The following is a 26,063-nucleotide window of genomic DNA, read 5'->3' as shown; positions in this document are numbered from 1 at the left end:
ACGGGACCATGGTGTGCCACTTGAAAGAGTATGATTTCCCAAGCTATTATGCATTATTTTCATATTAAATATAGTATAATATTTATCCTTAATTTTAGTAATACCCATCTGTCCTTGTATGTAAGTAAAAACTATGCCTTTAAACGGAAATAGTTTAGAACTACATGCCTTGACCCCCTTTTTACCACAACCGCGCGTTGTGCGAATTAGGTAGGTATAAGTTAAATAAATGAATCAAAATGAAATAATGCATTTTGAGTACTTATAATAGGTAGTTAGAAACCGTCTAAGCTAACTCTGCACAGACTTTGACTTTGAATTGTGTGGATATGTCTCTGCAAAGTCTGTTCATAGTTAGCTTGGTCCGAGCTATTTTAACGAAATGAGAACCTCCCCTTTTTTGAAGTCGGTATTCATGTGGTATTCAATAAACGACTCAATGTAGCATGGATACGACGCTAGGCGCAGGGACTCTTACCAGTCCTACCAAAGCCAAATTGGCTTCGGCCTCCCCGAAAACATCTTTGACTCGCTGTCAAGTACAATATGTAGTACCTAGAGTTAGACCAAGAAAAGTCTGCAGTGATTTTGATAGCCCACACAGTGCAACTGTTATTTATACGTCATAATTTCATAGAATTTCATTTGCACTGCGTGGGCTATCAAAATCGCTGCAGACTTTTCTTGGTCTAACTCTACATCTAACTTTGACATTTCTCATATCACTACCAGCCTACATTCCACTCTTCCACATATTTAGTTTGGTGCGCATTTTGACGAAAAATCCATAAACATCATAATAATTAGGTATTCATTAGTGAAATGACGAAATCATTAACCAATAAGTCTCATAACTCATTGGCGTTACTTGTATTCATTCTTAACAAAGCGCTTTTACGTAAACTTCACCTCGAAATTAATAAATATTATTTTGTGACAGACACAAAACTTTAAAACCATGGCTTGTTGCAACAGAGGCTCGCTATGAAAAGGACGTCTTGGTCCGCGGCGCCGTGATATAATAACGCGTTAAGGGTTAAGTAATCGGATTGACTACTTTATATGTACGAGTAAAGGCCGTATAAAACCCACCTGGTTGGAACAGTCGGTTTTCGCTACGCACGCGATCCGGTTCGACATGAAGAAATTGTTTGTGAGTGTTTTATTGTGATACGTTTTCGTGATTTTCCACCACGTTATTGACATAAAAGATCGCACATGGTGTATAGTAATTAATTACTGATTTACCAATGAATTAGATATAAGTAATTGTGGTGTCGATTAATTAAGTCAACTAATTTAACTCAGGTTTTACCATATTGCCTTAGTGTCTGACTTTATAATTGTAAACAATGTCCGGTTATTGTGTTGAAATCGTGTTTTATAACATTTGATTGCACTACTTACGGTGTGGTTTCGTGTGTGACTAGCCCAATCAGTGTTACTTATAGTCTGGCAAATCAATTTTGTCAGTTGAAAATGCAGCAAACAAGTAGGCGTCAATACAGTCGATATCCAATACACATTTTCAATTCCGCGCCTTTTCGTTTAAAAATGTTCACGTTTTAAAATGTAGCAGCAAAATGTAGGTACCTACCTACCTAAAATTGTATTAATGTAGTGTATTGTTTCTATAATGGTGTACCTAAATGCATCTGCGGACTCAAACTGGAAGTTGATGCAACGGTCTTTCCTGTTTCCTAAATTCAAGGTGCCAGTTAATTATCTTGGGAACTGAGGAGTTCAGAACATAACTTACACATAGAATGAAAACAACGTTGAATACTGGTTGATTTCCTTGTTGAGGCTGTTGAGCAATATCGCGTGTAGGTAGCTTATGTTTTATACGGTAGGGATTTTTATCCCAAAACAATTCCGTTATTTGTATTCAAAGGAAATTACCTAACCTACTTGTTATCGGTTAATAATAAGGAGACTGATATTAATAAACGATTCAAATATGTCGTCGGATTAGGATTCCAGACTTAACTATCCAAGTATTGAATTCTTATTAAAATTATAGATTAGATAGTTCCACTGGCTCCACGACATGAAAGGTGTCTAGCCGGGGCAGTTGCATCGATAGGGGTAACGCGCATATATCCTGTGTAAAGGGTTAGAGACGCTTCCATCATCATAAAATTTTCGTTTTTCTATTTTCTTTTCCTAATAATGAGATAATGAGTAGGTTACGTTTTCAATGTCAATTTTCCAAATCGACCTAGCTCTTCGAAGCCTTGCATTTTTTGAATCATAACATTTTGCTCCACAGATAACAATATATTTCTGTGTGCTATTTTACCGATTGGTCACCGCTCCGGACCCGATCGGTCCCATCCGCGCCTTCATCCAGACGAACCTGGTCGGGTTGCCGGTTATCCACAACCGGCAGACGTGGGACTTCGACCCCGACGTGGCGCTGAGACGACGACGCCAGTTTGTGGAGCTGCATGGGGACAAGGGCGAAAGGCTGATAGAACGTTTGGGGCTAGGTATAGACGGGTATGAAGACGAGCGGCTGCTGAAGCAGAGGCTAAGAGATGAGGGACATTTAGGGGGCTTGAATTACTTTTTACCTTGATATCTATATTTTAGAAATTTAGAGAAATTGTATGATACCTAATTAATTGTTATTTTGTTAATTTAAATAAAAATGATTATTAATCCTTGATTTTGATACTTGCTTACATAGCTTTAACATCCCTAAAGTAGGTACTACTCGTGTATAATTATATATATGATACTTACAAATACACGGTGCAAGTTACATATATAGCTACCTACTCGTATCTACTTTGTTACGTTAATAATGTTAAGTATATTAACAATTTTCCTGCTCCTTAAGTTCACTTTTGTTCTGTCCAGAGGGGGTCAAATACGAGTAGTGATATGACCTAGGGGCCATACTATTTGCATACAATTATCACGGATACAGGGTTGTAATGCAATATAGTTTATATGAAAAACCAGAATTTATATGAGAGCTGAATTTATAATGACTTTCCTACTTTAGTGCTCAAAATTATCGAACAGGAAAATAATAGAAAAGAACGCAACGGACATAGAATCTTTGTATTAGCCACGAAATTAACTCTTGGCTATCATTAAAAAAGGAGAGGGGGAATTTGGTTCCAGCGGTCCAGTTCACGCTCTATCCAGACCCACGGCAGTGTGTTCGGCCGGGTTATTCCCACTAGTTACCACCAAGTTTTTACCAGTGGTAACTACTGGGAATTTTTTTCCCACCTTTTACCACTGGTATCTACTGGGAATTTTTATTCCCAGTAGTTACCACCAGTACATAATACATGAAGCTGAACAACTTCCGCCATATTTCCCAAAATGTCCCAGAAAGTTTCTACGAAACATTCCTTTTTTGTTACCAAATGTGTAAGGAAATCTGGAAATCTTTTTGAGAAATGCTCATCTAATCTATGCTTCCGATGTAGCCCACAAGTTGGCAGAAGCTACTATGCATAAGAAAACGTACAAGAACGGTAGATGATGGTAGCACTTGCTTTGGCAATGTACATGTTTATGTTTCCGATTCAGGCCACAAGATGGCAGACCCTCCAACGCGCGCAATCGGACACATATACATATGTGCACATGTATTGCTTGACATTGCCAAAGCAAGTGCTACCATCTACCGTTCTCGTCGGTACGTTTCCTTGTGCATAGTAGCTTTGATAGTAGGTGCTGCCATCTTGTGGGCTACATCGGAAGCATAAACGACACATTTACGCCACGCGCCAAAAATCTGACCGCTCCTATGCTGCCCCCTATAGTTCATGCACGGGGCCTATACAAGGTATAAATTGCTTATAGCATAAACGCCATCTAGTTAAGCCTTTCTAACTTTTTACAGACATGCGCCATCTATTGTGAAGTGGCAAAACTGCTCCGTAGCGATGTGAACAGAGATGTAGAGAGAGAATATTATTGCAGCGCGTCCGTATTTTATTTATATCAATTATATTCTAGCAATTTAGATAAGTTTAAGAGTTAGTATGTAACTATGTACTCGTAGTAGGCAAAAGAACCCTATCCTATAGGTAGGTTTGTTACAACCGTCCTTTCATTCATAAGTCACTTAGAACTTAATTTGGCAAAGTAAACAATAATAATAAAAAAAACAGCCTATATACGTCCCACTGCTGGGCACAGGCTTCCTCTCATCCACGCTGGCCCAATGATGATTGAGGACTTCACATATACCTTTGAATTTCTTCGCAGATACTGTATAATATATGCAGATTTCCTCACGATGTTTTCCTTCAACGAAAAGCTGTAAATAGCAAATGATATTCTGTACATAAGTTCAGAAAAATTAATTGGCACGAGCCAGGATTCGAACCCGCGACCTACGGATTGAATGCAATGCAATGCAAATGTTGGTAGGTTGACTTTTAAATACCTAATGATTTTGCATATTATGATCATCATCGGCAACATTAAGAGCCTGGCCCTCTGTCGTTGCAGCATTTTCCATTTAGCCTATTTTGGGTTTTCGTTTTCCCTTCCTGGTCACCATTCCTTCATTTTACCAGCACCATTCAAATTATTTTTAATATGATTGATTAAATCTACATAATTAAAATTAAACCCAATAAATTTAACAAACGGACCTAATACGTACAATAAGTACGGTGATTTTGTAATTTTTTTGTTTTAGAATAGTAATGCTAAAGCACTATGATGGATATAGGTAATGCTTCTTTAATTCTGGAGGGCAGTTCAACAACTTCTAAAGGTGGGATCAGACGGTTCATTTTGTGTTCATTTTCGCGTTTCATTATTCATCTTTCAAGCGAGCGAGAAAAAGTACATAATATTATTTCAAAGTATTCCCAAGTATTTCAGAGGTTTGTTGATAAGTAATTAAAACTATTAATTCGATATCATTTGTTTATTATTTCTTATGAATTACAATATTATCGCGAGACTGACAACATTCATTGAAAAAAAGTATCAACTAATGACAATTATAGTAATAAAAGGTATCATAAAATATGACGATTAGGATTAAGCTTTATTCTAAGCGAGTTATATTTGGAATTAAACATATATAAATATTTAATAGATTTTATAAATCGGTGTGAAATGATAAGTAAATCAAAGATTCAAAATTATGGTTGTTGTTTTTCAATTCGAACCTCCGAGAAAATTATCATCCTAATAGTGTTACTTATTAATATAATATGGTTAATAAATTCAAATATCGAGTCGTGTTGCTAAACAATATAAGGTCTCATATTGGGAAGCAGTTGTCACGTAAAATAAGTTGGAACCAAATAATGAACAATGTACAGTCAGCAGCAGAAGTTGCTAAGCGGGCGAGGTGTTCAAAATTACCTTGACACGCTCTTATTCTCTTAACAATAATGTCTCGTCAAGATCATTTTGAACACCTCGCCCGCTTAGCAACTTCTGCTGCTGACTGTAGGTACCTACTGTAGCGCTATTATCCATTAATGGTTTGCGCTACTATCCATCAATTATCAATCTTGTCAATCGCAGTTACGTGATTTAAGGGTTTGGCTGACATTGTGATTGATGCCACTGAAATAGTAAAATTTCGCTGTCGCATTGTCAACATATCGCACCTTATCGTATCATTATTGTTTATCCTCAATCAGTAATTAAAATATGAAACGCTCAAAAACATTGAAATATCGATCGAAATCACTAAGTTTGGAAGACTATGAAGAAACTAAATTTGGGTTTCGCTTGTTTTTAGATTTTTCTATTAGTCTGCGAGAGCTTTTGGCTTGTAGGTTAGTGATTAGAGGAAACATTTCAAAGATAAAAACCAACTAATCAAACTAGGTACATACAAACGATAAATGCATATAAAATTGCTTAACCTACTTAGATATGTTGTGACTGTTTCTCTTAAAAATTAGCCATTAGTTATAATACCTACCCTACACTTTTCTAGTAACATTGCAAATGTTTTTGAAGAATGCGAAATTATTTCACTAAAATAAGGCACCTCATGTTTTTGGTTCTGAATTTAATATTTTTTATCAACTAGATATTTAACATATAAACCGAAGGTCAATCAAAATAAATTAGTTCTTTCTTCATTCACATACAGTTGGCGACAGCTTAATCAACATGTCATCTTTACATCGTGTTTTTATTAAACGTAAACGTTTCATAAAAAAAGTTATGTCTATTAAGTTGTGTTTAATACCGTTAAAAGGCATCGCCAGCCGTTTTACAAACCTGTTGCCTGTAATATGACCAAAATCAGCGTGAATTAAGTACATTACAGGGGGCTTATATATTGTAATAACAGGTTATGACTTTGATCACGATTTGTTATGATGTCACTGAGCAAAGTGACATTTCTTCAAACAGAAAATCAGTTAGAGCATATTCATAACCTATTACAATTTGAATATGCGTTTTGCTCAAAGGATAAATAGTAGATACCTAGTGTCACCACTTTGAAAGCTTTATCATGTCTCATCAATCATCATCATCTTGTATTTACCATGTTCTGTGATGATAACACTAGGACCTCGTAAATTAGAGAATATTGCAGTTTTAAATCCTAATAGGCAATGCGATGACTTAAAATATCGCCATTTTGTACTGGCCACATAGTAAAAATAATTAGAACTAACCTTTCAGTATTTTTAATTCATATTTATTTGTTTGTGTAAGGACAATAATTGGGTGTATAATTAATTATCAACAAACATCAAGACATGGGTAAAACCCATGGGACTGGAGGCCTTGGTCACTTTTTCTTAGTACATATATGACGTTTATTTCAGTTTATGGGTAAAACTTTGCTTATGTTACAAATACAAGAGTACGGCAAAGTTCTTTACATTCTGGTGCATTAGCAAGTGAAAAGAAACAGGTTTTCTTACCCTAACTTACCAACTAGGGAAAATTATACCGTAATATGGCATTAAAATCATAAATAACAATATTAATTATCCATAAAGAGATCAAACACACGTTTTGCAAAGCTTTTGACCGAGTATGGTCTTTGAAAATGTAAGGACCATGTAAAATAACGTTGTAACTGAAGATTTTCCAGCATTGTTATAGTAGAAGTCAAAGCTAAGAGCTACAATTTCAAATATATTTATATATGACTGATTAATGTGAACTTTTACAGTATGTATTGATGAAAACATTGCCATTGGACTGTTTACCTGTCATTAACGTCGTTGTATGAGTACCTACTAATACATATTTTCAACTCCTATAAATTTTACTTTGTCAGAATATAATGGACTATATTTAACAAAGAATTAATGTATCGAGGGATTACTTCGCACTCGTGTGAAGTAAAAATCGTTCGTTCGTCTAAATTATAAAAAATGAAGGGTTGTTAGCATTGATAGGAAGAAACTCGTTTTCATGTGAAGTGTAACGTAAACGTCCCAGTGTTCCACATGTTAATACCCATTAGATGCCACGCTGTCATCTTTATATGACATGTGTTGGGATCTTAGTATCAATCTGATCAAACGAGAGTAAAGTTTGTTCCATGAAAAAATGTTGAACCATTAGTCTAATCGGGTTTTTGAAAAGACTTAATATCTGGGTGCACGTCGTTCGATTACCATATTCTTTTTTTAGTATTTTAACGATTATTTACGTATAGACAACCTATAGGAAATATATCGTTATCAAAAGGTACACAAACCTTTAACAAAGTTTGTGTACTCTGCTAAGTAGGGGCTCGGTTTCAAGGGGAACATACAAGGTTAAAATACTATGTGACGGTGATAGCTCAAGTCATAGATAAAGAAATAATCAGACGCGTAAATTAGTGCAAAATATTGTAGCTGAAAAGTTTACATCTGAAGTACGCGTTTTCTAGTAACTAGATTGTCAAAAGTTAGCGCTTGACAAACCAGTAACTGTACGATATAAAGTCAAAGAATTTCATTTCCGTACCATTTAGAACTTTGTCATAGTGACAATCAATATGAAAGTCGCTAATATGGGAACGCATACTATGGTCACTGTGACAAGGTACAAAATGGCACTGAAATTAAATTTTTTTGACCGTACGGGGTCATACAGTGGCATCTACTTCAGTTGTAATCGTCCTTGGTCTATGCTCGTGTTGGCTGCAGGCGCACTTCCGTCCGGAGATACTCGTACTTGTCTTGTTCGTCTTCGAAGATCTTCACCATTGCACCCTGTAATAAGTAAAAGAGTATATTTAATATTCTTAATGATTGAAGAGGCTATAATAATTGAAGAGGGTCGATAGTCTTGCTTAACCTATAGGGTTTGCGTAATCAATAATAATTGTTTGTATACAAAAAGGGACGGACAATGTCGTAGGTGACGTAGGTTTCGTACATGACTAAAGTAAATACATGATAAGTGTTAAGCGTGGTTTAGCTATAATTGTCAAATAAGATATTAAGTACCTACAGGTTATAATATATTATTATAGCTAAACAAATAATTAAAGTAGAAGACACATAATTAAGAAATTACCGTAAGTGGAAGACTTTTTACATAATTTGTACCGACAGAGTTATGTTCTCTCATTCCAATAATTGGTAATTTGTTATATATATATATATGTATGGTATTATAATTATTTCGACTAACAATTAGTATCAAAATTATACTACCAATTCAACTTATTTCTTAAACAGGTAAAATTCAAATTGGTAAAATATTTAAAAATAATCTTTTGGCCCCTACGCGGCTTGCGCAAGCGTTCGGAAACAGGCGTTTCGCCGCGCGCGTCGGTTCAACGACCCATTTCGAACATGCCTTATTTTAAATTGACAGATAATATCTTGATTTATGTTCTGACGGGAAAAAACTTGCGCAATACATTAGGTTGTTAGGTACTTGTATTTTAATGTCTAGTTTATAATGTTAACACAAGACACACTTATAAAAACATCGTAAATTTTATAGCATTTTTGGTGCATCGGAGTGGTGTTAATGGAATTGGTATAAACAATTTCAACATAATGATTAATTTGCGTTAATTACGTTAATATTAACCTTAAATTTACCATTTCAGTTGAAATTATCTGTACCAATTCCGTTAACACCACTCCGCTGCACCAAAAATGCTATATTTACGATGTCTGCTCATAATCGCCTGATATTTAATTTGTTCATCACTTGTTGTGTTTCCACAAATCACCACGTATACATACTTAAATTTTCCTCTTTTTAGTTGAATGGTTTTATATTCTTAAGTGAATATGGTACATTCGTCACTGTGCGGGTCATACTCACGAGTAAATGTTGAAACCAGTGTAACAATAAAAAAAAAATCTAACTTAATGTGACGAGAAAGGCATTACAAATGAATGTTTTAGGGAAGTATTTAACGGGAGAGGAAAACCGAGGAATAGGTGGATGGACTGTGTGAGAGTTGATATGAAACGAACGCAAGTGAATGCTGTGCCGACCCTAATGATGGGATAAGGGCAAGCAAATAATGAAAGATATATTACGATATGGTAACATACTAACATGTACAACATAAATAAATCGTAGTAACATATATTAATTACCTAGTATGCATAAGTCATTCGACATCGGTTTATTCAAAACAAACAATGACTTTTTCCGAATGAAACATTTAATTTAAGCTCCAATTAAGTCATTGTCATTGTTTGCCCGACGATGTGGGAACCACTTCTTATTGTAAGGGTCCGTAATAAATTTGATTTACTACGGTTTAATTACTTATACAGCTAGAAATATATTTTTAAACGATAAATGTGGACGAAAATATATATATGTAGTTTAAAATGTATAACAATCTTTAGTTCATATTTGACTGAATTAAGTTTTATTTATTTACCCAAAGGCATAATTTTGTTTATGGGAAAGCATAGAAACATGTGTTGAAACTATGTTATTATTTAAGTAACAAAATATAATGGTCAGAAATAAATAATTTGCGAGTATTTAGTAGGTAATTGGTTAGACTTGTCTAGCGTCTAGACTAAAGTTGCGTGATGACACGAGCTTGCTATTGTGTGTTCCGTATATCTAGTTAAATTATAAATGGCTGTAAGTTTTGAGTATAAGAGTAAATTATTTTAGTAAACGTGTGGACATGATTGCTTTATGGAAGTTGAAAAATCGTTTTAATCGAGTTAAGGCGAATTGGTATTCAGCATATATTTCTTTTGTATGGAAATGGCGTAATATTTTGCAAAATATTATTTATTTAATTTGTCAATAAAATTGTTTACCTACTAATTTTGCCACAGTTACAGTTCGCATTAATTAATTACAGAGTTTTGGTAACTTCAATCTGTTATATTCCTGCCGAACTTCCAAACGCGCTAATAATGTAACAAAAGCAAAAAATATATACATAATTTATTTTGTTTTTAATTTTCTCTGGCAAAAATATAATAATTCCCCAAAATATTCGTGACAAAACCAGCGCCATCTAACACCCAGTAGCCACAGCTATCCCTGGTTCACTGTACGCTAATATCACTGCCGAGCGGAACGAACACACCGAGGTACAGTTAATACGGTGCCGGAGTAATTCCCCAAATAAATGCAAATCTAATTAGCCATTAAACGACTGGATTGTTTGTTGTTTCGCACACGTTCGCCGATTCGGTTGTCTGCACAGATTTGCATTTTATTTTAAATTGCGTGCCTGTGATTGCCGATACGAAATGACGTTTCTAGCGCGTTAAACTCTTCCTAGTAATTTCACTGTCACTGCTACTCGTAATTACTTTTTGACCTGCTCATATATCACGCATATAAAAAAAACCTAATCGTTTTATCTTATTTATTTTATTATTATTTTATTACTAGCTGTGCCCGCCGCTCCGCCCGCGTGGAATTCGGTCTGTGTCAGTAAGCGGCTAATTTCTAATCCTAATTTCTCTCCCTCTCCCCTGGAGGCGGAACTTGAAGTAAAGTTGACAGATGGATATGCTAGAGGACTGTAGTCCACATAAAATATTTTACAGTTAGGTACCACTAAATAAAAGTACACTCCAAAATCAATAGTTTTTTTCGCCCTTATTAAAATTTTACACATGATTTTAACGACAGAGTAGTAGGTGTATATCGGACGATACAGTAAGGTATACGCGCGCGAGCGAAAGCGAAGCGGCCTGCCTGGCTAAAGCGCCACTCACCGTGGTCTTCTTCAGACTCCTGAGGAAGACCACGTACCCCTTGTAACCTTAATGCGTTGCGAGACTTTCGCGAATGAATTGATTTTTTCGGGAAGGCATGGAAATGCGTATGAAATGCGAGTCCCAAATCGTTTGACTCCGCAAACGACCAGTGCCGGATTAAGATATTTTTTTTGATGCCCTAAGCATTTCTAGACCATGGTGCCCCCTCTCCCTAAGGTCATCAAGATTACATTGAATTTCTTTGGTAAATTGAGTGACGTTCATTGCCACATTACAGCTGAGAATGGAAATCAGTCACATCATTTTATTACGAAAATTGACAGTGCCGCAGCAGTAACGTTGCAACAGAGTACCTAATGCTGCTGCAGTCGCCATATCTTAGAACGTTATTCAAAACGCGAGCGAAGCGAGCGCGAAAATGTTTCGATATAAAAACGCAGTTTGATAGACAGTTGTACAATTTTACTTTTAGTATGGAAATCAGTTACATCATTTTATCACGAAAATTGACAGTGCTGCAGCAGTAACGTTGCAACAGAGTAATGCTGCTGCTGTCGCCACCCGAATGTCACCTTTATCATATCTCAGAAAGCTATTGAAAACGCGAGCGAAGCGAGCGCGAAAATTTTTCGATATAAAAAACGCAATTTGATAGACAGTTGTACATTTTTACTTTTAGTATGGAAATCAGTTACATCATTTTATCACGAAAATTAACAGTGTTGCAGCAGTAATGTTGCAACAGAGTAATGCTGCAGTCGCCATCCGAATGTCACCTTTATCATATCTATGAATGTTATTGAAAACGCGAGCGAAGCGAGCGCGAAAATTTTTCGATATAAAAACACAATTTGATAGACAGTTGTACATTTTTACTTTTAGTCCCAACCAGGTGCGAATCCAGGATTTCATACAGAGAAGGGATGGGACAGTTTTTTATCAGCCTAGCTTCGCATAGTGCTCGATATTTAAGGGTCTCAGCGAGGTTGTTTGATGCAAGAGAGGTGAAAAGATGCAAGAAAGCAGAGCTTGGAATTGACCAAGTGAATTGAATTGGCGAAGTGTGAGCAAGGCAGAAGGCCCAGCTGCGAAAGAGGAAAGGTTGGATTTGGATCCACGCCCAAGTGTAATTAAGGCAGAAGATCAACTTTGCCGTAAGGCTGAAGGCCTCGCATAAGACCTAACGCCGAACTGCAAAAGAGTGGCTTGAAATCGAATCTATGCATGTAATCACGACTCTTCTACTGCTCGTTCTTTGGCTTCACTCGAAAGCGCTACTTGATAGGATGCTTTTAGTTTTCGGCTTTCACGGGGCCCCTTATAACACTTTGACAGTTAGGTCTCAGGATCGCGGCTAAGGAGCAACTCGGCTTGGCCGACAAATCTGGCGTGCAAGAGAACAAAATTCGCTATAAAATCGGTAACCTATGTCGAAAAAATCGGCTGGCCGCAAGCCCGAAAGCAAGATATTTTTCCATGACTTTAAGGGCCTCCGCGTAAGGTCAAATCGAAAGCCTACGTTGGGGATGTTCTTACGTACCCTCACTCTCTTACTTGATCCCTACGACCCTTCGTTATTAGATGGGTACTTGTACACGTATAAAAGTTTCATGTAGGTACGTACTCCACGACGACTGCAATGCTGATGCAGCCCTGCGCGTTTTTTTGCCAACGGTTTTGGTGCCCCCTAGACGTGGTGCCCTAAGCAAGTGCTTATTTTGCTTAAAAGGGTTAATCCGGCACTGCAAATGACAGAGGTCAATGTTTTTTTTTCAAAGTACCCACCTACGTGGCCATTATTAAGTGATGTATAGTATACATTGTATACGTATGAATATGGATTTGATATGGATGCGATATAATTACGATTCATGACGGAGAAAATTAATAATTTTATTATACGCGTGTTGATATGTGTGTTTATTTTACCACTACGTAACTATGTAAACTCATTTTTAATTTTCTTGATTACTTAATGTTTACTTAGTTCCCCAAAAGATGGCACTGTGCAATGAGGGGCAATACATTTACTGTCGTTTAATTTTGTTGTATTATTAAATCAACATAATTATTTAATTAAATTTGTTTATATGATATTGTAAGAGACCCTCTCTTAAGACCTCTTCTAAAGTTAGAGTTAATTTGGCAAAATCCTTCCTCGGTGGCTTATTCATGTCAACACGTATTAAATTCAGCGCCATCAGTTAGTTTACCAGGGTACTCTATAGTGGTAGCACATATTTGAAAAAAGTTTGCCCCTCCTTCCTAAGTAGCGCCATAAGATTCAGGGGCAAACTTAAGTCAATCGAGTTTTGTGGCTACCCCCCCTTTTAGGGGTTGAATTTTTATAGCCTATAACCTGGCCGGGGATGTTCTCGACAGATTAGTAAAGTTTGCATCAAAATCCGTTCAGCCGTTTTCACGTGATGCGCGTTCAAATAAACAGACAAACAGATAAACAGATAAACAGACAAACAGACAAAAATTCTAAAAACTGTTGGAACGTGTTCTGTTATCGATTCTAAGTATCCCCAGCCAACTTTTTTTTCGAATATCTTTCATGTACAGACTTTCGACCCTCTTCAGCTTTATTATATGTATAGAAGATAACTAGAAAAAGTTATAGACCATGTTTATGACCGTTGCTTCATGTACCTACCTACAAAATACGACAAACTTACAACTTAGGTATAATAATATATACGTATAAATGAGTAATTATTCTATAATATATCACAATGTCGCCAAGAAATATACACACTTAGTTTCTAGGTGTTTATATGTCTTCGTGTCAAATTATTCAAATAGTTCTGCAATTTAATTTGAATAATGGAGTTATATTATTGATTAATTAGTTAAAACTGTCCTACTGCAATGCGGTTTTACCTTATTGTTAATTTATACAGTTTGGCTTCATTAAATTTGTAGACAATATTGTTTGTGTTTGACGAGAATTATTTCTGGTAGGAATGCTATATATGGAGGGAAATCTGACACAAGAATTCAAAGTAATCGACTCATACAAACAACAGTCTCTTATATATTTATGGTCTGTCTGGCAGATATGTGTGGCGGACATATCTGTAAACCTTAGGCAGGAATTAGGTACATAGGTGTTCTGGAGATATAATAAAAATATATAATAAGTTACCTACTGAAATAAAAAATACAGAAAAAAAACATTTATTTTCAAATAAACTCAAGTCCATTCTATTAAAAAAATCATACTATACCATCGAAGAATTTATGCAGGATGAGTAACAAATACGTAGTAATAATATAAGTTAACGTTAAGTAAGACTATTTTTCTGTATTTAGTTAGAAGGATAATTGCCATACCCTACCAGGGTGCCATGCGACCCATTTCCATTGTGACATCTATTGTATTATACCATGGTTTGCAATAAACGATACTATACTATACTATCTGTCTGCCTTCTTATATAAAATTTATATTTAAATATAGATATATTTTCTTTTTATGTTCCTGTTTATCATTTCAAAATTACAGATAGGATTTTGCTCCTACTTAAAACTACGTTCACTTAGAAGACTCTGAGACAGCCCATATTGGCCATAACATGTGAAGTGACAGGTATATAGTACGAAGTAAAATTGTAGAAATTAAATAAAATGAAACTAAAAATTTCCATACTGAATTGTTGGCATGTTTAAGCATTTTACGTCAAAAATGTGACAGTTACGTAGGAAGTGGCGCCCTCAATATTTTTTTACAATTTTTTGACGGACTCTATGACGTTACACTTGGACTTGTAGTAACGTCATACCTATCACTTCACACTCTTGTCACTGACGAAGTTCCCATAAAATAATCATATACCTACTCATAAGTTGGATTGACTCAAATATGATAGTGACCAATAGTGACTAAAAAACTTGGGATTATATATATTTTAGCCATAAACCTAAAACAAATCAGCCGGTCATATCTCATGAATAAGGTAAAAAAGTAACATAAAAACGATCGGTGGCAAAGCTATTACATTATTCAAACTTTATTTATAGGAGATAGGACGTTGGTCTAAGACCTAGCACAGCTGTGACCGGTTGCCTCACTTCATAACGTGCATCTAGCTAACAGCTGAAAAATATTACTTTTTTTGATATCCTTATCTTTTTTGAATCTGCATTACGTTTATTAAACTTTTTCTTAATCAACAATGAATTGAGTGTAGCTTTTATTTTTTATGGTTTGTCGTTACTTATTTATGAATATAAATACTAACATATTTTGTAGGTACATGTTTTTGATAATTTAAAGACCAATGTAATGGGACATGAAAAAAGCACGTCAACTCTAAAGGGGCCCACTGATTAACAGTCCGCCGGACGGTATCGGCCTGTCAGTTACAACAAAATTTTGACAGTTCCGAACAACGGACAGGCCGATACCGTCCGGCGGACTGTTAATCAGTGGGCCCCCTTAATGGTAGAAACTTTATTATTGTATTCCATACACATTTGAATGATATTGCTGAACTAGTATCTGTGCCTAAGTCTAAACTCGATTCACAAGACTAATAAAATGTCGAATAGACTGGCATCTCAATTTCACTACGTTTAGCGGTTTGCGACCAACCCATAACTTTACACGATGAAATATACCGTCGTTTGAAAATTATACTCTAGCTCATTTTAAACATGGTACCTATAATCATGGTACCTATCATTTACACGCAGGAAAGTTTCAGGTGATAGTTCAAAGCATGGACCACAATGACCACATTTAAGTTTTAGGGTTCTGCAATCAATTAGAAACCCTTATATGTTCGCTACGTCCGTCTGTTAGTCTATTATATGTATGTTAAGTTATTTCAGGCATATTTCAGATTGACAGAAATCATAGTAGGTACCTATTAGAAACAAAGTAGGAATATACGGTAAGGTTGTGCATAGTAGCCAATATAAATAGCCTGATTGATAGTGCGGAGATCGAAATAGATTTTAAAGAAGTGCGCTATCTATGTCCTCCATCTGTGTCCTCCATAGCGAGCAAAAACGGCCGTGCTAAGCTACTAGTTTTTACTTGAGCTCACTTACATTGCACCCTTAAGGATATAGTAGGAATAAATAGTGGAGAGAGCAACAATGTATGCAAGCCTTAAGGTTATCAAGTTCTTACATTCTTGATACCTATTTAGGTAGGTAGAGTTTATATTTAATTACACAAACGGGTCTACCGCGATATACTTTCATTAGTTTTACCTTAAATTCCGACGTTTCAGCTGAGTTGCACCAGCTGTGGTCACGGAAAGACTGACGTCCCAGCAAATATCAACGGAGATACTAATAAAACAACACTGAACTACCCGAAATAAGTTTATTTTATAAAAATGTTCGTATGTGGTAGACCCGTTTGTGTATTAAATATGTGTACAAAACGCGAGAGTTTAATGTAACACTTTATAGGTAGAGTTTATATAAAGTTACATTAATGTTTCCAAGCACTTAAGGTCACGAACTTTGTGTCTGTATTGTGTATTCGAAATTGTGAGATAAAATGACATAATGATTGTACTCACAAAAAATACATATACGAGTAGGTACATAATATTTGGGATTTGAGCCCAGGATCGAGGTTTGCGAGTCACTACTTCACCAACTATACTTTAAAGTGTTTCAGGCTTAGATAAAGTGGCTTTTGCTGTGTGCCAAACCTATATACTTGTTCCGACATTACATAACCATAGATAAGTAAATAAACTATAGCATCAGATAGTGTCGTGCAACAATTTCGCATTTGCTGCTTTCTATTACGCGATAAGTTAATTGTGGCGAAATGTCCCTAATGGCTGGGCGGGGCTCCCAGGGTGCGCTAACTTTCCAGTGAAACATAATGTGAAATGAAACCAAAGCATATTTTACTTAAGTTACTACTTGTCAGGTGAATCATAGAAATATCCAACATACTATACCTACATACATAGAAAATTAGTAAGTGAATACAATTCTCCTCATTCAGATTCAGAACTTAAAACAACACAAATTCGGGATTTCGGTCACTAGTGTTTCATTCTACCGGCAAAATTCATGAAAATGTTTATTCTAAAAATGAAAGTACGGGTTACAGTCTTAGATACGTTTTTAACGTCGTTGTCTCTATACAAGTTCTGGACTGACAACTGCGTGATTTGTACAAGTTTCTAATCAATGGTAGCGCATAGCCATTTAAAATAATATGCTGTTCAGTAACATTATCTATTGTAAGTACTTAATTATTATTAACAAACAACCAATAGTTTGATCGCAATACAAATATTACTTTTCCGTGTAAGACGTAGAACAGTAGCATTGGTAAAACTACGCAGTACGTATTCCGCGATATGAAGTAATTGTGGCATAAATGTCCCTAATGGCGGCGCTCCCCGGCGGCCGCGCCCGCTTTTACACCATCAGATTGCGAGCTTGATATTAAATTAATTTAGCAACGCGACTTTGCTGTGTATGTAAACAACATGTTTTTTATGCACACGAAATTTGACTACGGATTAAAATAATGTTTACAATGAACTTAGGTAGATAAATATGTATTGTTAAGTAATGAAACTTAAAGACCGCCCGATACGTTTATTTAAGTTGGAATTCGAAGTTCTACGTGGTGATACTTAATAATCCTTAATCTAAATGCTTTGCAATCAGATACCGACGTGTAAAACATATTTTACTTTTTCTGCTATTCCCTTACCAAATCAAGTCTCTTAGCGAACCACAAGTAATAATTAACAGGATAGTTACACGGAGGGGAGACTACATGATAAGTAATAATTAGCATGTAGTATGGGGATACGCCGTGTGACTGTCCTGTAAATAATACAACTTAATAACAAGCTCTTACATTAATTTAAGCGCCAAAGTAATCGCGTTTAAGTATCCAGCGGTTTAAAAACTAACGGTTCACGTACGGTGCATGTATTATGCCTCGTAAATATTTGCCGAGGAGAGGACTCTCTTCTGTTTTAACAACATTAAAATATTGCCTTTCTTCTTAGAGCGACGGCATTCACAGCATTTAATATTTTCTAGATGACTTTATTAAACAAATACATAATTTATTTTATGGTAAAACATTATTACGTATGACATAATTTTACTAATTCTAAAACTAGAGTTTCGACACAAGATAAATAGAATAGGTTTATAAGAGTCTTGGAAAACAGTGTCGAGTCTTAAAGCAGAGCGCTCAAAGAACATACCCAGGCCAGAACTAAGTTACTGTCGGTGATATTGATGAAAACTATTATCTTATACACATACTGTATGACCTTCCCTTCCCTTAAAGTTGTGAAATACTCACTATGCTAAATGTTAAATATTGTCCTTTTAAAATTAACGATTATTATATACCTTTAATTTACCCAAACAGTTAACAAGTGTGACATGACATTTATCCAATGCCTAGGTACAAAAAAGACAGATATACCCTTAACAATGTCTATAGTTTGATTAAATTTACATACATGCATCTGTAATATTGTTTATTATCACTTATTTTCTTTCAGCACTCTTTCTGGGTAATCTTGGTAATTCTTAATTGTTGCGCCAAATATTTATTCTGTACGTATACGTATAGGTACCTACCTACTTAATACCATATAGGTACTATATATGGGCAATTTTGACCTCCTTACAGGCCAGGTTAAAACTAAACCTGTTGGTACTGTCGGCCAGGAAATACCGTGACATTTAACGGCACCTTGATCTCAGGCATTGTGTTACGTCTGCATTCGTCATGCGATCCGATTGTGCGTAAAATTACTTCTAAGGCCTTAAAGCAGACCGTGTCACATATTTAGTTTATAGAGAAGGTAGGCGTAAGCAATGTGATTTACGTAAGGGTCATATTGAATGCTATAAAAACAATATATCTATATGTCGGACGTCGGACCCTGACACCAGAAAGACGTATTGCAGCGTCATAGTTCATTATTTTAGACGCCTGTATAAAATCGATTAGCAATGTTGAGCTACGTATTATGTGTAGAGAGTAACTCCGTCTATTGGCGCATTGTTGAAATAAAGTTGCGTAGAGAGTAACGCCATCTATTGGCGTGTTGTTGAACTGAGATGACAGGTAGAAGGCTTTGGAACGTCGAGAGGTTTCTCTCGAGTGAGCGTAGGCACGAGTTGGCGTTTTTGTCGGTATGTTAGTAGACTGGTCGAGCAGGTTTGCCAACTTGACTGAGGCGGGAGCGGAGAGGCTCCGCCGATGGTAGTTCTTCTTGATCGGACCGCGCTAGAGATCGGACGTACTCGTTAGCCAACCTCGTGCCTAACTCGCTACGTTCCTGAAGGCTTATACCTGAAGGATTATTCTGATAGCTTATAGAATCCCGCGTTGTTTAACCATTTAGCTAAGTGTTTTATTTCAAGTGTTATTTTGATTTCTTATGTTTCATTAGAAGCTTACTTTTGTGAAATAAAGAAAGGATGTGTTATGTGTTGTTTTGAAAAGATTTGTCCCTCTGAGTTTGTTGCCGGTCCCATATAGGGCTAAATCTTCTCATGTTAGAGGCGTAGGGTTGGAGCCGGCCTAGCTTGACTTGAATAAAGATTTGAACGGTTTCATGTGATCTTTTCATTCTCAATTTAACCAGTCAACATTCTAATAGCAATTAGTTCATTTCATCATTTAGTTCTGAAATATAGTAGGCACTAGTATGGTTAGCGAGTCCTAATGTTTATTTCATGCACTGGTAGCAATGGTAGCATACTGGTTTAGCTGTGAAGTAATACATTATCGTATTACCCCCACGCGCCCACCGCCTTTGAGACCCTCGGTACTCGACATATATATTATACCTATAGTAATTTGTATTAACCTGATTGATTGAGTGAATTACTATTAAATTAATCTTTCCAATGAGACAAGGTCTGAAAAAAAAAGTTACCTAATAACATGCTTCGATTAAGATAATATATGTCTCGTCACGTCGTCACCGACGTGCCCGCTTTTAGACCCGTCAATATCAATGTTTAATTTAACTATGATAAATATTAACTGCAGTTTATAAAGAGGCATATAGGTATCTAGTCAAAGCATCCTGGAGAATCGCAATACCTAGATAATATTAGTATGTATATTTAAATTCAGTAAATGGCAGGCGTCGGTTAAATGTCGCGCAAATGCCAGCGCTTTCGCGATGCACCTTGCGCAGGAGTCGATTGAGAGATTATGGTTCGCAGTAGTACGCGAATAATTTGTATGTATCTGTTTGTGGCTTCGCTTGCCAGACTAAACGATAGTTTATGTCGCTAGCTAGTCTATTTTGCTAAGTAAATCATGAAATCAAAGTGATAAATCACCGGAAAATTAATGTTAAAAGGGAAGTCCGGGAGACTTGACCAGAATGTCCAGTTGGGTGAACAGAACCATTTTATTAGAAAAAGTTCTTCAATATTATCCAATGATGCCTATTTGGGCATCATAATTTGCAAAATACATAATTTGGGACTTTTTTAAAAAGAATTTTAAGAAAAATCCTTCAAGTTTCTAGATAAGCTTTTTGGTTCTGGAAATAATCGCTTTGTAAGTTGTAAAACGTGTGTCACCTCATCTCTACCTTTTATACGAGTCATCCAAAATTCAACATAATTAATTCTTTTTAATATCAAGACTTTCTTCAATACTTTTTCCAAAAATGATTTTGAGCATGAATTAACGCTCAATAATCGGACACAGTGTTTACGTGAGTCGAGACACGCATTAGTCAGTTTTTTTTAATTTTAAGTACTTGAATATTGCAGGCGAAGTAATTACATTTAATTCTGTAAGTACCTATTGAGTACATGTGTTAAGTCTACTTACTACCGAGCCAAAACACACAACATGTAATTATACTGTTTTTTTTACAGTAGCTGGGTAAACAGTGTACAAACAGTTTTCTACAAACTAAAGATTGTCAAACTGTTGTCCTGCCCTAGTCAGAACATTTATTTATAGTAGACCGAGCAAATAGGATCACAGGGCGAATCGGGTCATGCTAAAAAAGTTCTTGACATTGAAAATATTGCCTACGGCTGGGGTCGTCGCAGGTCGCAGGCTAACAGAAGAAATGTACAGCGTTATTGTAGAGCACTCATATCAATGAAATATTTCAGATATCAACGGATTTTTTATGATGATCCGATTCACCCTGTGATCCGATTCGCCTCGGTCTACCCTACAAGAAATAAGTTAGTAAAATCCTCTCAATCAACTATAATGTAATGTAGTAACTACCCCCTATTTCCATTTAATAGCTAATGCAATTGGCCAACTCAGACACGCCCTGGCTACCTAATCCTGAATTAAAGCCTATATGTATTGGACAGTAAGCTTTAAGTTATGCCTCTACGTTTAATGGTTTCCTAGGCCTTGGTAATTGGACGCACTCTCGATTTGAATTATCGACATGAATCCCAATAATTACGACTGTTATATAACTTAGCTCTGATTACAAAGAGGTAAAGTCACGCCAAACGTTAAACTGAGTAATACTCGTAAAGCTAGACCGCTTGCAGCATTGTATGCGTTTGTAAAGTGTTTAAATTAGGTAGGTGTAGGTAATCAATTAAAAAGTGAATATAGGGCTATAGTGTAGTAGTAATAGTAGTTCTACGTAGTATCCAAATTAGACGATTAAGATTTACGAGTAAATATACGGATTCAAATTTTAAAATGTTTTAGTTAAACTGATATCTTAAATATTTACGATTTTGTCTGACTTCGTAATAAATATCTGTATAATAGTTTGCATGTGTATGTAGAAGTATAATAAATTATAAGTTATTCAGTTATCTACGCAGTCCCGCTTCGCTTACATCTCAGCCACAACCTTATCTGCGAATCGGTCAGTGGCATTTATAGTGATCATGATCTCAAATGAATAGTGTTTGGACACGCAATTATTCGCATGCGTGCGCTATGTGCGCGTGCGCTCTTGTAGGTGCCGACGTGCGTGCTGACACTTGTTTTATTTTAGTGCCAATACTTGTTTTATTTTAGTACAATTGATGTTTAAGCTTGTTTTGCAAGTGGTCACGTCTAGTCGCGTCTATATGTTTATTGTTTCTAGATAGTCCTGAAAGTGGTTTTTTCCTGTTACTGTTACAATGAGCTTAAAGGAAATCTAAATAATATACTTACCTACATAATATTTTGTTATTAATATTTGGTTAAGAAGAACTGAAAAAAAAAATGTTTTTTTATGGTTCCAAGATTTAGATCTAATACAAGTTTGGTAGGGTCAAACACGTTGAGATTGAATAGTTGGATAATGTTATTCTACTATTCTCAGATGCGTATCTACAAGTAGGTATATAGCAAATGATATTTTTGTTTAATAATAATATAGACCAAATATACATACTTTTTTAATTTTGTTAAAATGAAATATGTTGAAAGTTAGGTACTTACATGTGAAAATCGCTGTTTAATCTAAGACCCTGAGCTATAGCTAAATAATTATGTTTTTTAGTCTCCAAATCTATTTGTACATACATACATACTTATTTAAATACAATGTTTTATTGTTTTTGTTTGTGGCTGGGGAAATATTTCAGAAGTATTATAATAAACGTTGCAACTTGCCATTCTGCAAGCAATCGTGATATGCCACGACATGTGCCATCCTGAGCGTGCAACTCTAATGGCGCTGGTACTGTGACGGCACATAAATTGATCTATCGACCACAGGAACCGAACTACGAACGAAGATCCATGAGATGACCCTATTAATACTCAATGTTTAGGTTTGACCTGTCTTCGTTATCATAGTACCATTTATTAACTACAAATACGGCGATTAGCCCTTTAAATATCTGTGTTAAGGGAAGAGGGCCCTGGCTCCATCTTGTCTCAAGTCAAGAGATTTTTTTTTTGCGCTTTTATTGCTGACTGTACCTTTTGTTCTTTACAAGTCTATCAACTCCTCTTGAAGACCATACTATTTTTTTATTGAAACACAGTAATGACTCCTTTGGCTACCTTTCGACTGAATAATCAGATCGTCTGCATATTAGCAAAAACCTACGAAATGTAAAAAATGAAACGCATATATAGGTATCAAAATTCATCTCAATTAAACATAGGTTAACAGCTAAAAAGGCTTGGACATGTAACTTTATAACACCTCTATGTAAAACCCTTTTTATGTGCAAATAAATGATTATGATTATGATTAAGGTTGGTTAGAAGATTTGCATTTTTGCATCAAAAACCGTAGAACTACCATAGAAATATACAGCGATGCTTTGGAAAAAGTAATAAAACCAAGCTGCCTTAGAATAGGTTGCAAAATGTAAGAAAGGTTAAAATAATTATTTTAATCTTATGTCTTCATCGTTTTTCAATTTTGATAAGTTTACTGTAATACTCGTTGTGTTATAATACCTATTGAAATGACGAATGTGTCAGGTTTTACTTGTTAGTTGCCGAAGACACGGACTTCACGTTTTTGGTGACATTACAAAGTCTGAGACATAACAGTCTGTTATCGAAATAATAGGGTAATTTAATTATGTAACTGCTAAGTTAAATAAAATCAATCTACATAGACTTACCAAGAATTTAGAGATACAACGTCGGTACTCTCTTCTGTGCTCCTAGGGACAACTTGTTTCCGATCTTCTTGTACCCTTCATTTTTACTCCGAACCTTAGGCTTCTCTACTGTCTCTACCGGACAACCTTTCATTTCCCAAACCAGGTTGGTGAGAGATTTAGGCCTGCTAAGTTTCCTTGATCTCTTTTCGGGAAGCTTGGGACCATTTCCCGAGTCCCCGGATGTCCGACCTCCTGAGTGGCTCGAATCTAGGGTGCCATCAAGTTCCATAGCTTGATGAATGTTTGAAAGACTCTTATACCTAATATTGAAGATCGGGGAATCGCCTTTCGTTAACGGTCTGATTGGACTAGCTATAGGACTAGGAGACTCTTTAGTCGGTGAGTTGCTTTTCTGTCTGAAAACCATCCTACTTTTATTATTACTGATACCATTTTTGATATACAATTTAGGGAGGTTCGGCGCTGGAGCGATGGAACATTTTTCTTTATAAACTGTTATGGGAACTTCTTTTGTGGTTACGGCAGTTTTTCGTGTCCTCTTCTCTGCTTTCTGATTTAGAGGTTTTTTGGATGGAATAGTTTCTATTGGAGGTGGCTCGGGTTTAATTTCCGTTATTAAAGGCATGTGGATAGGCGTAGCTGCAGGGGAAGATGGAGCAGTTTCGTGTTTTTGAGTTGGTTCATTTGTGTAAGATGCTTTTATGTTCTTAGGAAGAGGAGCGAAGCCTCGTACGTAATCGTAGATCCGATCGATTTCTTCGTTCTCATCAGGAATGCTATTCTCATCTCTGTGGCTACTGTAAATATGGCTATGCCTAGACAAATGTTTGTGTTGATTGGCCGTGTCTGAAGATGCACTTCTCCGTAAGAAATAACCAGTTTTAAGTAACGGTGGTGCATGAAGAGGAGCATTCAAAAGCCTTTTAGGATCACCCAGTTTTCCATCTAATACGTGAATCCTGTCAACCACTTCGACTAACAAGCGATTACATTTTTCGACGAGCCTAGAAAATTCCATAAAGTTTTTTATCTGTTCTTCGTTTTTGCATCTCAACATTTTGATTGGTGCAGCTAAAGGCAAAGCTACTAATGCGTTTCCTTCTTTTTGCAACGGTAAGGCGAAAACGTGCTCTTCTTCGAACATAGATAGGAGTCGAATTTCTGGGACAAAATGGTTTGAACTTTTTAAGCCTCTAGGAGGGGAACCATGCACAAGTCTCACAGTAATAGGCAGCCGTTTTGTCAGTAATGTTTTTGCAGTATGAACCCCACTTATATTTTCTTCCTTGGCGACGGCAGAGAATTTTCCTCTTTGATCTAAACTGAGAAGAACGACGTCTCCTTTGGAATCCGTACACTTTAAATATTTGTTTTTCCCTAAGTATGTTTCCCCTCTAGGCATGATGACTTCACCTGCTGGTAAATTTCTTGCACCGTCGGCGGTCACCGTTCCTTCTAAGTCAGTTTTACCACAAATTACTCTGATAGGTTCCCTGACAAGACAACCATCATCGAGTCTTCTCCTAGCTAGTTCTGCTACAGATTCTATGCATCTGACTGCTCTCCCTTCCTCGCTAAGTAACTCAAAATAGCCTTTGTATGTATCTGGGATGGCGATCCGTGGTCCGACACTGACCATTCGTCTTCCTTCTTTTAGTTTGATGGCTTGCGCTATTATCTTCTTGCTCTTTCCAGCTGAAACAAGCAAGGCAGTGCTCTGTAGACTAGGGCTTGGCAAAGTGGGCACGCCAAGCCCGCCGTACTGTCCCTTGATGATCTTGGCGACATTGGGCAGCCGGTATTTAGCGACGTACTCCCGGAGGTAGTTTCCTTCATCGGACCAGCGGGATGCTGCGACTACGACTTGGCCGTCCGTGGCTGCCATCGTGGGCTTTAGTCACATCTGCAAAAAAAGAAAAACGAATGTTAATAAAAGTAAACATATAAGTAGAGTTTTAGGTTCGAACATGAAAGTCGGCTGCATTTGAAATGCTTCAAGTTTAGGGCCAAAGTATTTGCTAGCCGGTGAGGTATTTTTTGATATTTTAGGCATCCTAAAACTAGGCTGCAGGTTTGGCTTAGGCAACTACTTGTCGAATCTTGTTACCCTATTAGGTGGGGTTGCCTACGGACTTCTCTTAGACTTACCTACCAAAGAGTGATGAAATAGAATGCGTGTAATAAAGCAGTAAGCAGTATATTAGCTTAATAAAAAAGGTCACCTTATTATTAAGTGTAAAGAAGCAAAGGATAAGTGTGGTCTACAATTATCCTTAGTTGATATGATTGCGAGGTCAAATAGCTCACAGTCAGGATGAAATAACTAAGTACATACCTATGCTACGTACTTAGCTAAAATAC

The 26,063-nt window shown here is 36.3% G+C and overlaps 2 protein-coding genes across 2 annotated transcripts in view; one reads left to right on the top strand and one right to left on the bottom strand.

The window, feature by feature from the left end:
* The first annotated feature begins 959 nt into the window (after window positions 1-959).
* Window positions 960-2,671, top strand: LOC134799377 (uncharacterized). Its single transcript, XM_063771786.1, has 2 exons — window positions 960-1,153; window positions 2,273-2,671. Exons 1-2 carry the CDS (start codon window positions 1,139-1,141, stop codon window positions 2,579-2,581), a joined length of 324 nt encoding a protein of 107 aa, XP_063627856.1. The 5' UTR covers window positions 960-1,138; the 3' UTR covers window positions 2,582-2,671.
* Window positions 2,672-4,894: 2,223 nt separating this feature from the next.
* Window positions 4,895-26,063, bottom strand: part of LOC134804447 (uncharacterized) — an 80,061-nt gene continuing 58,892 nt past the window's right edge. The window contains exons 3-4 of the mRNA XM_063777489.1: window positions 23,700-25,605; window positions 4,895-8,177 (exon numbers count right to left, since the gene is read on the bottom strand). Coding sequence (XP_063633559.1) covers window positions 23,707-25,587 — 1,881 coding nt within the window. The 5' untranslated portion in view covers window positions 25,588-25,605 and the 3' untranslated portion in view covers window positions 4,895-8,177; window positions 23,700-23,706. The remainder of the gene's footprint in view (window positions 8,178-23,699; window positions 25,606-26,063) is intronic.

The sequence above is a fragment of the Cydia splendana genome, chromosome 2 (assembly GCF_910591565.1).
Source record: "Cydia splendana chromosome 2, ilCydSple1.2, whole genome shotgun sequence".
In the NCBI taxonomy this organism is placed as follows: domain Eukaryota; kingdom Metazoa; phylum Arthropoda; class Insecta; order Lepidoptera; family Tortricidae; genus Cydia; species Cydia splendana.
The sequence above is the reverse complement of the archived record's forward strand: the minus strand, read 5'-3'. Positions and strand labels throughout refer to the sequence as shown.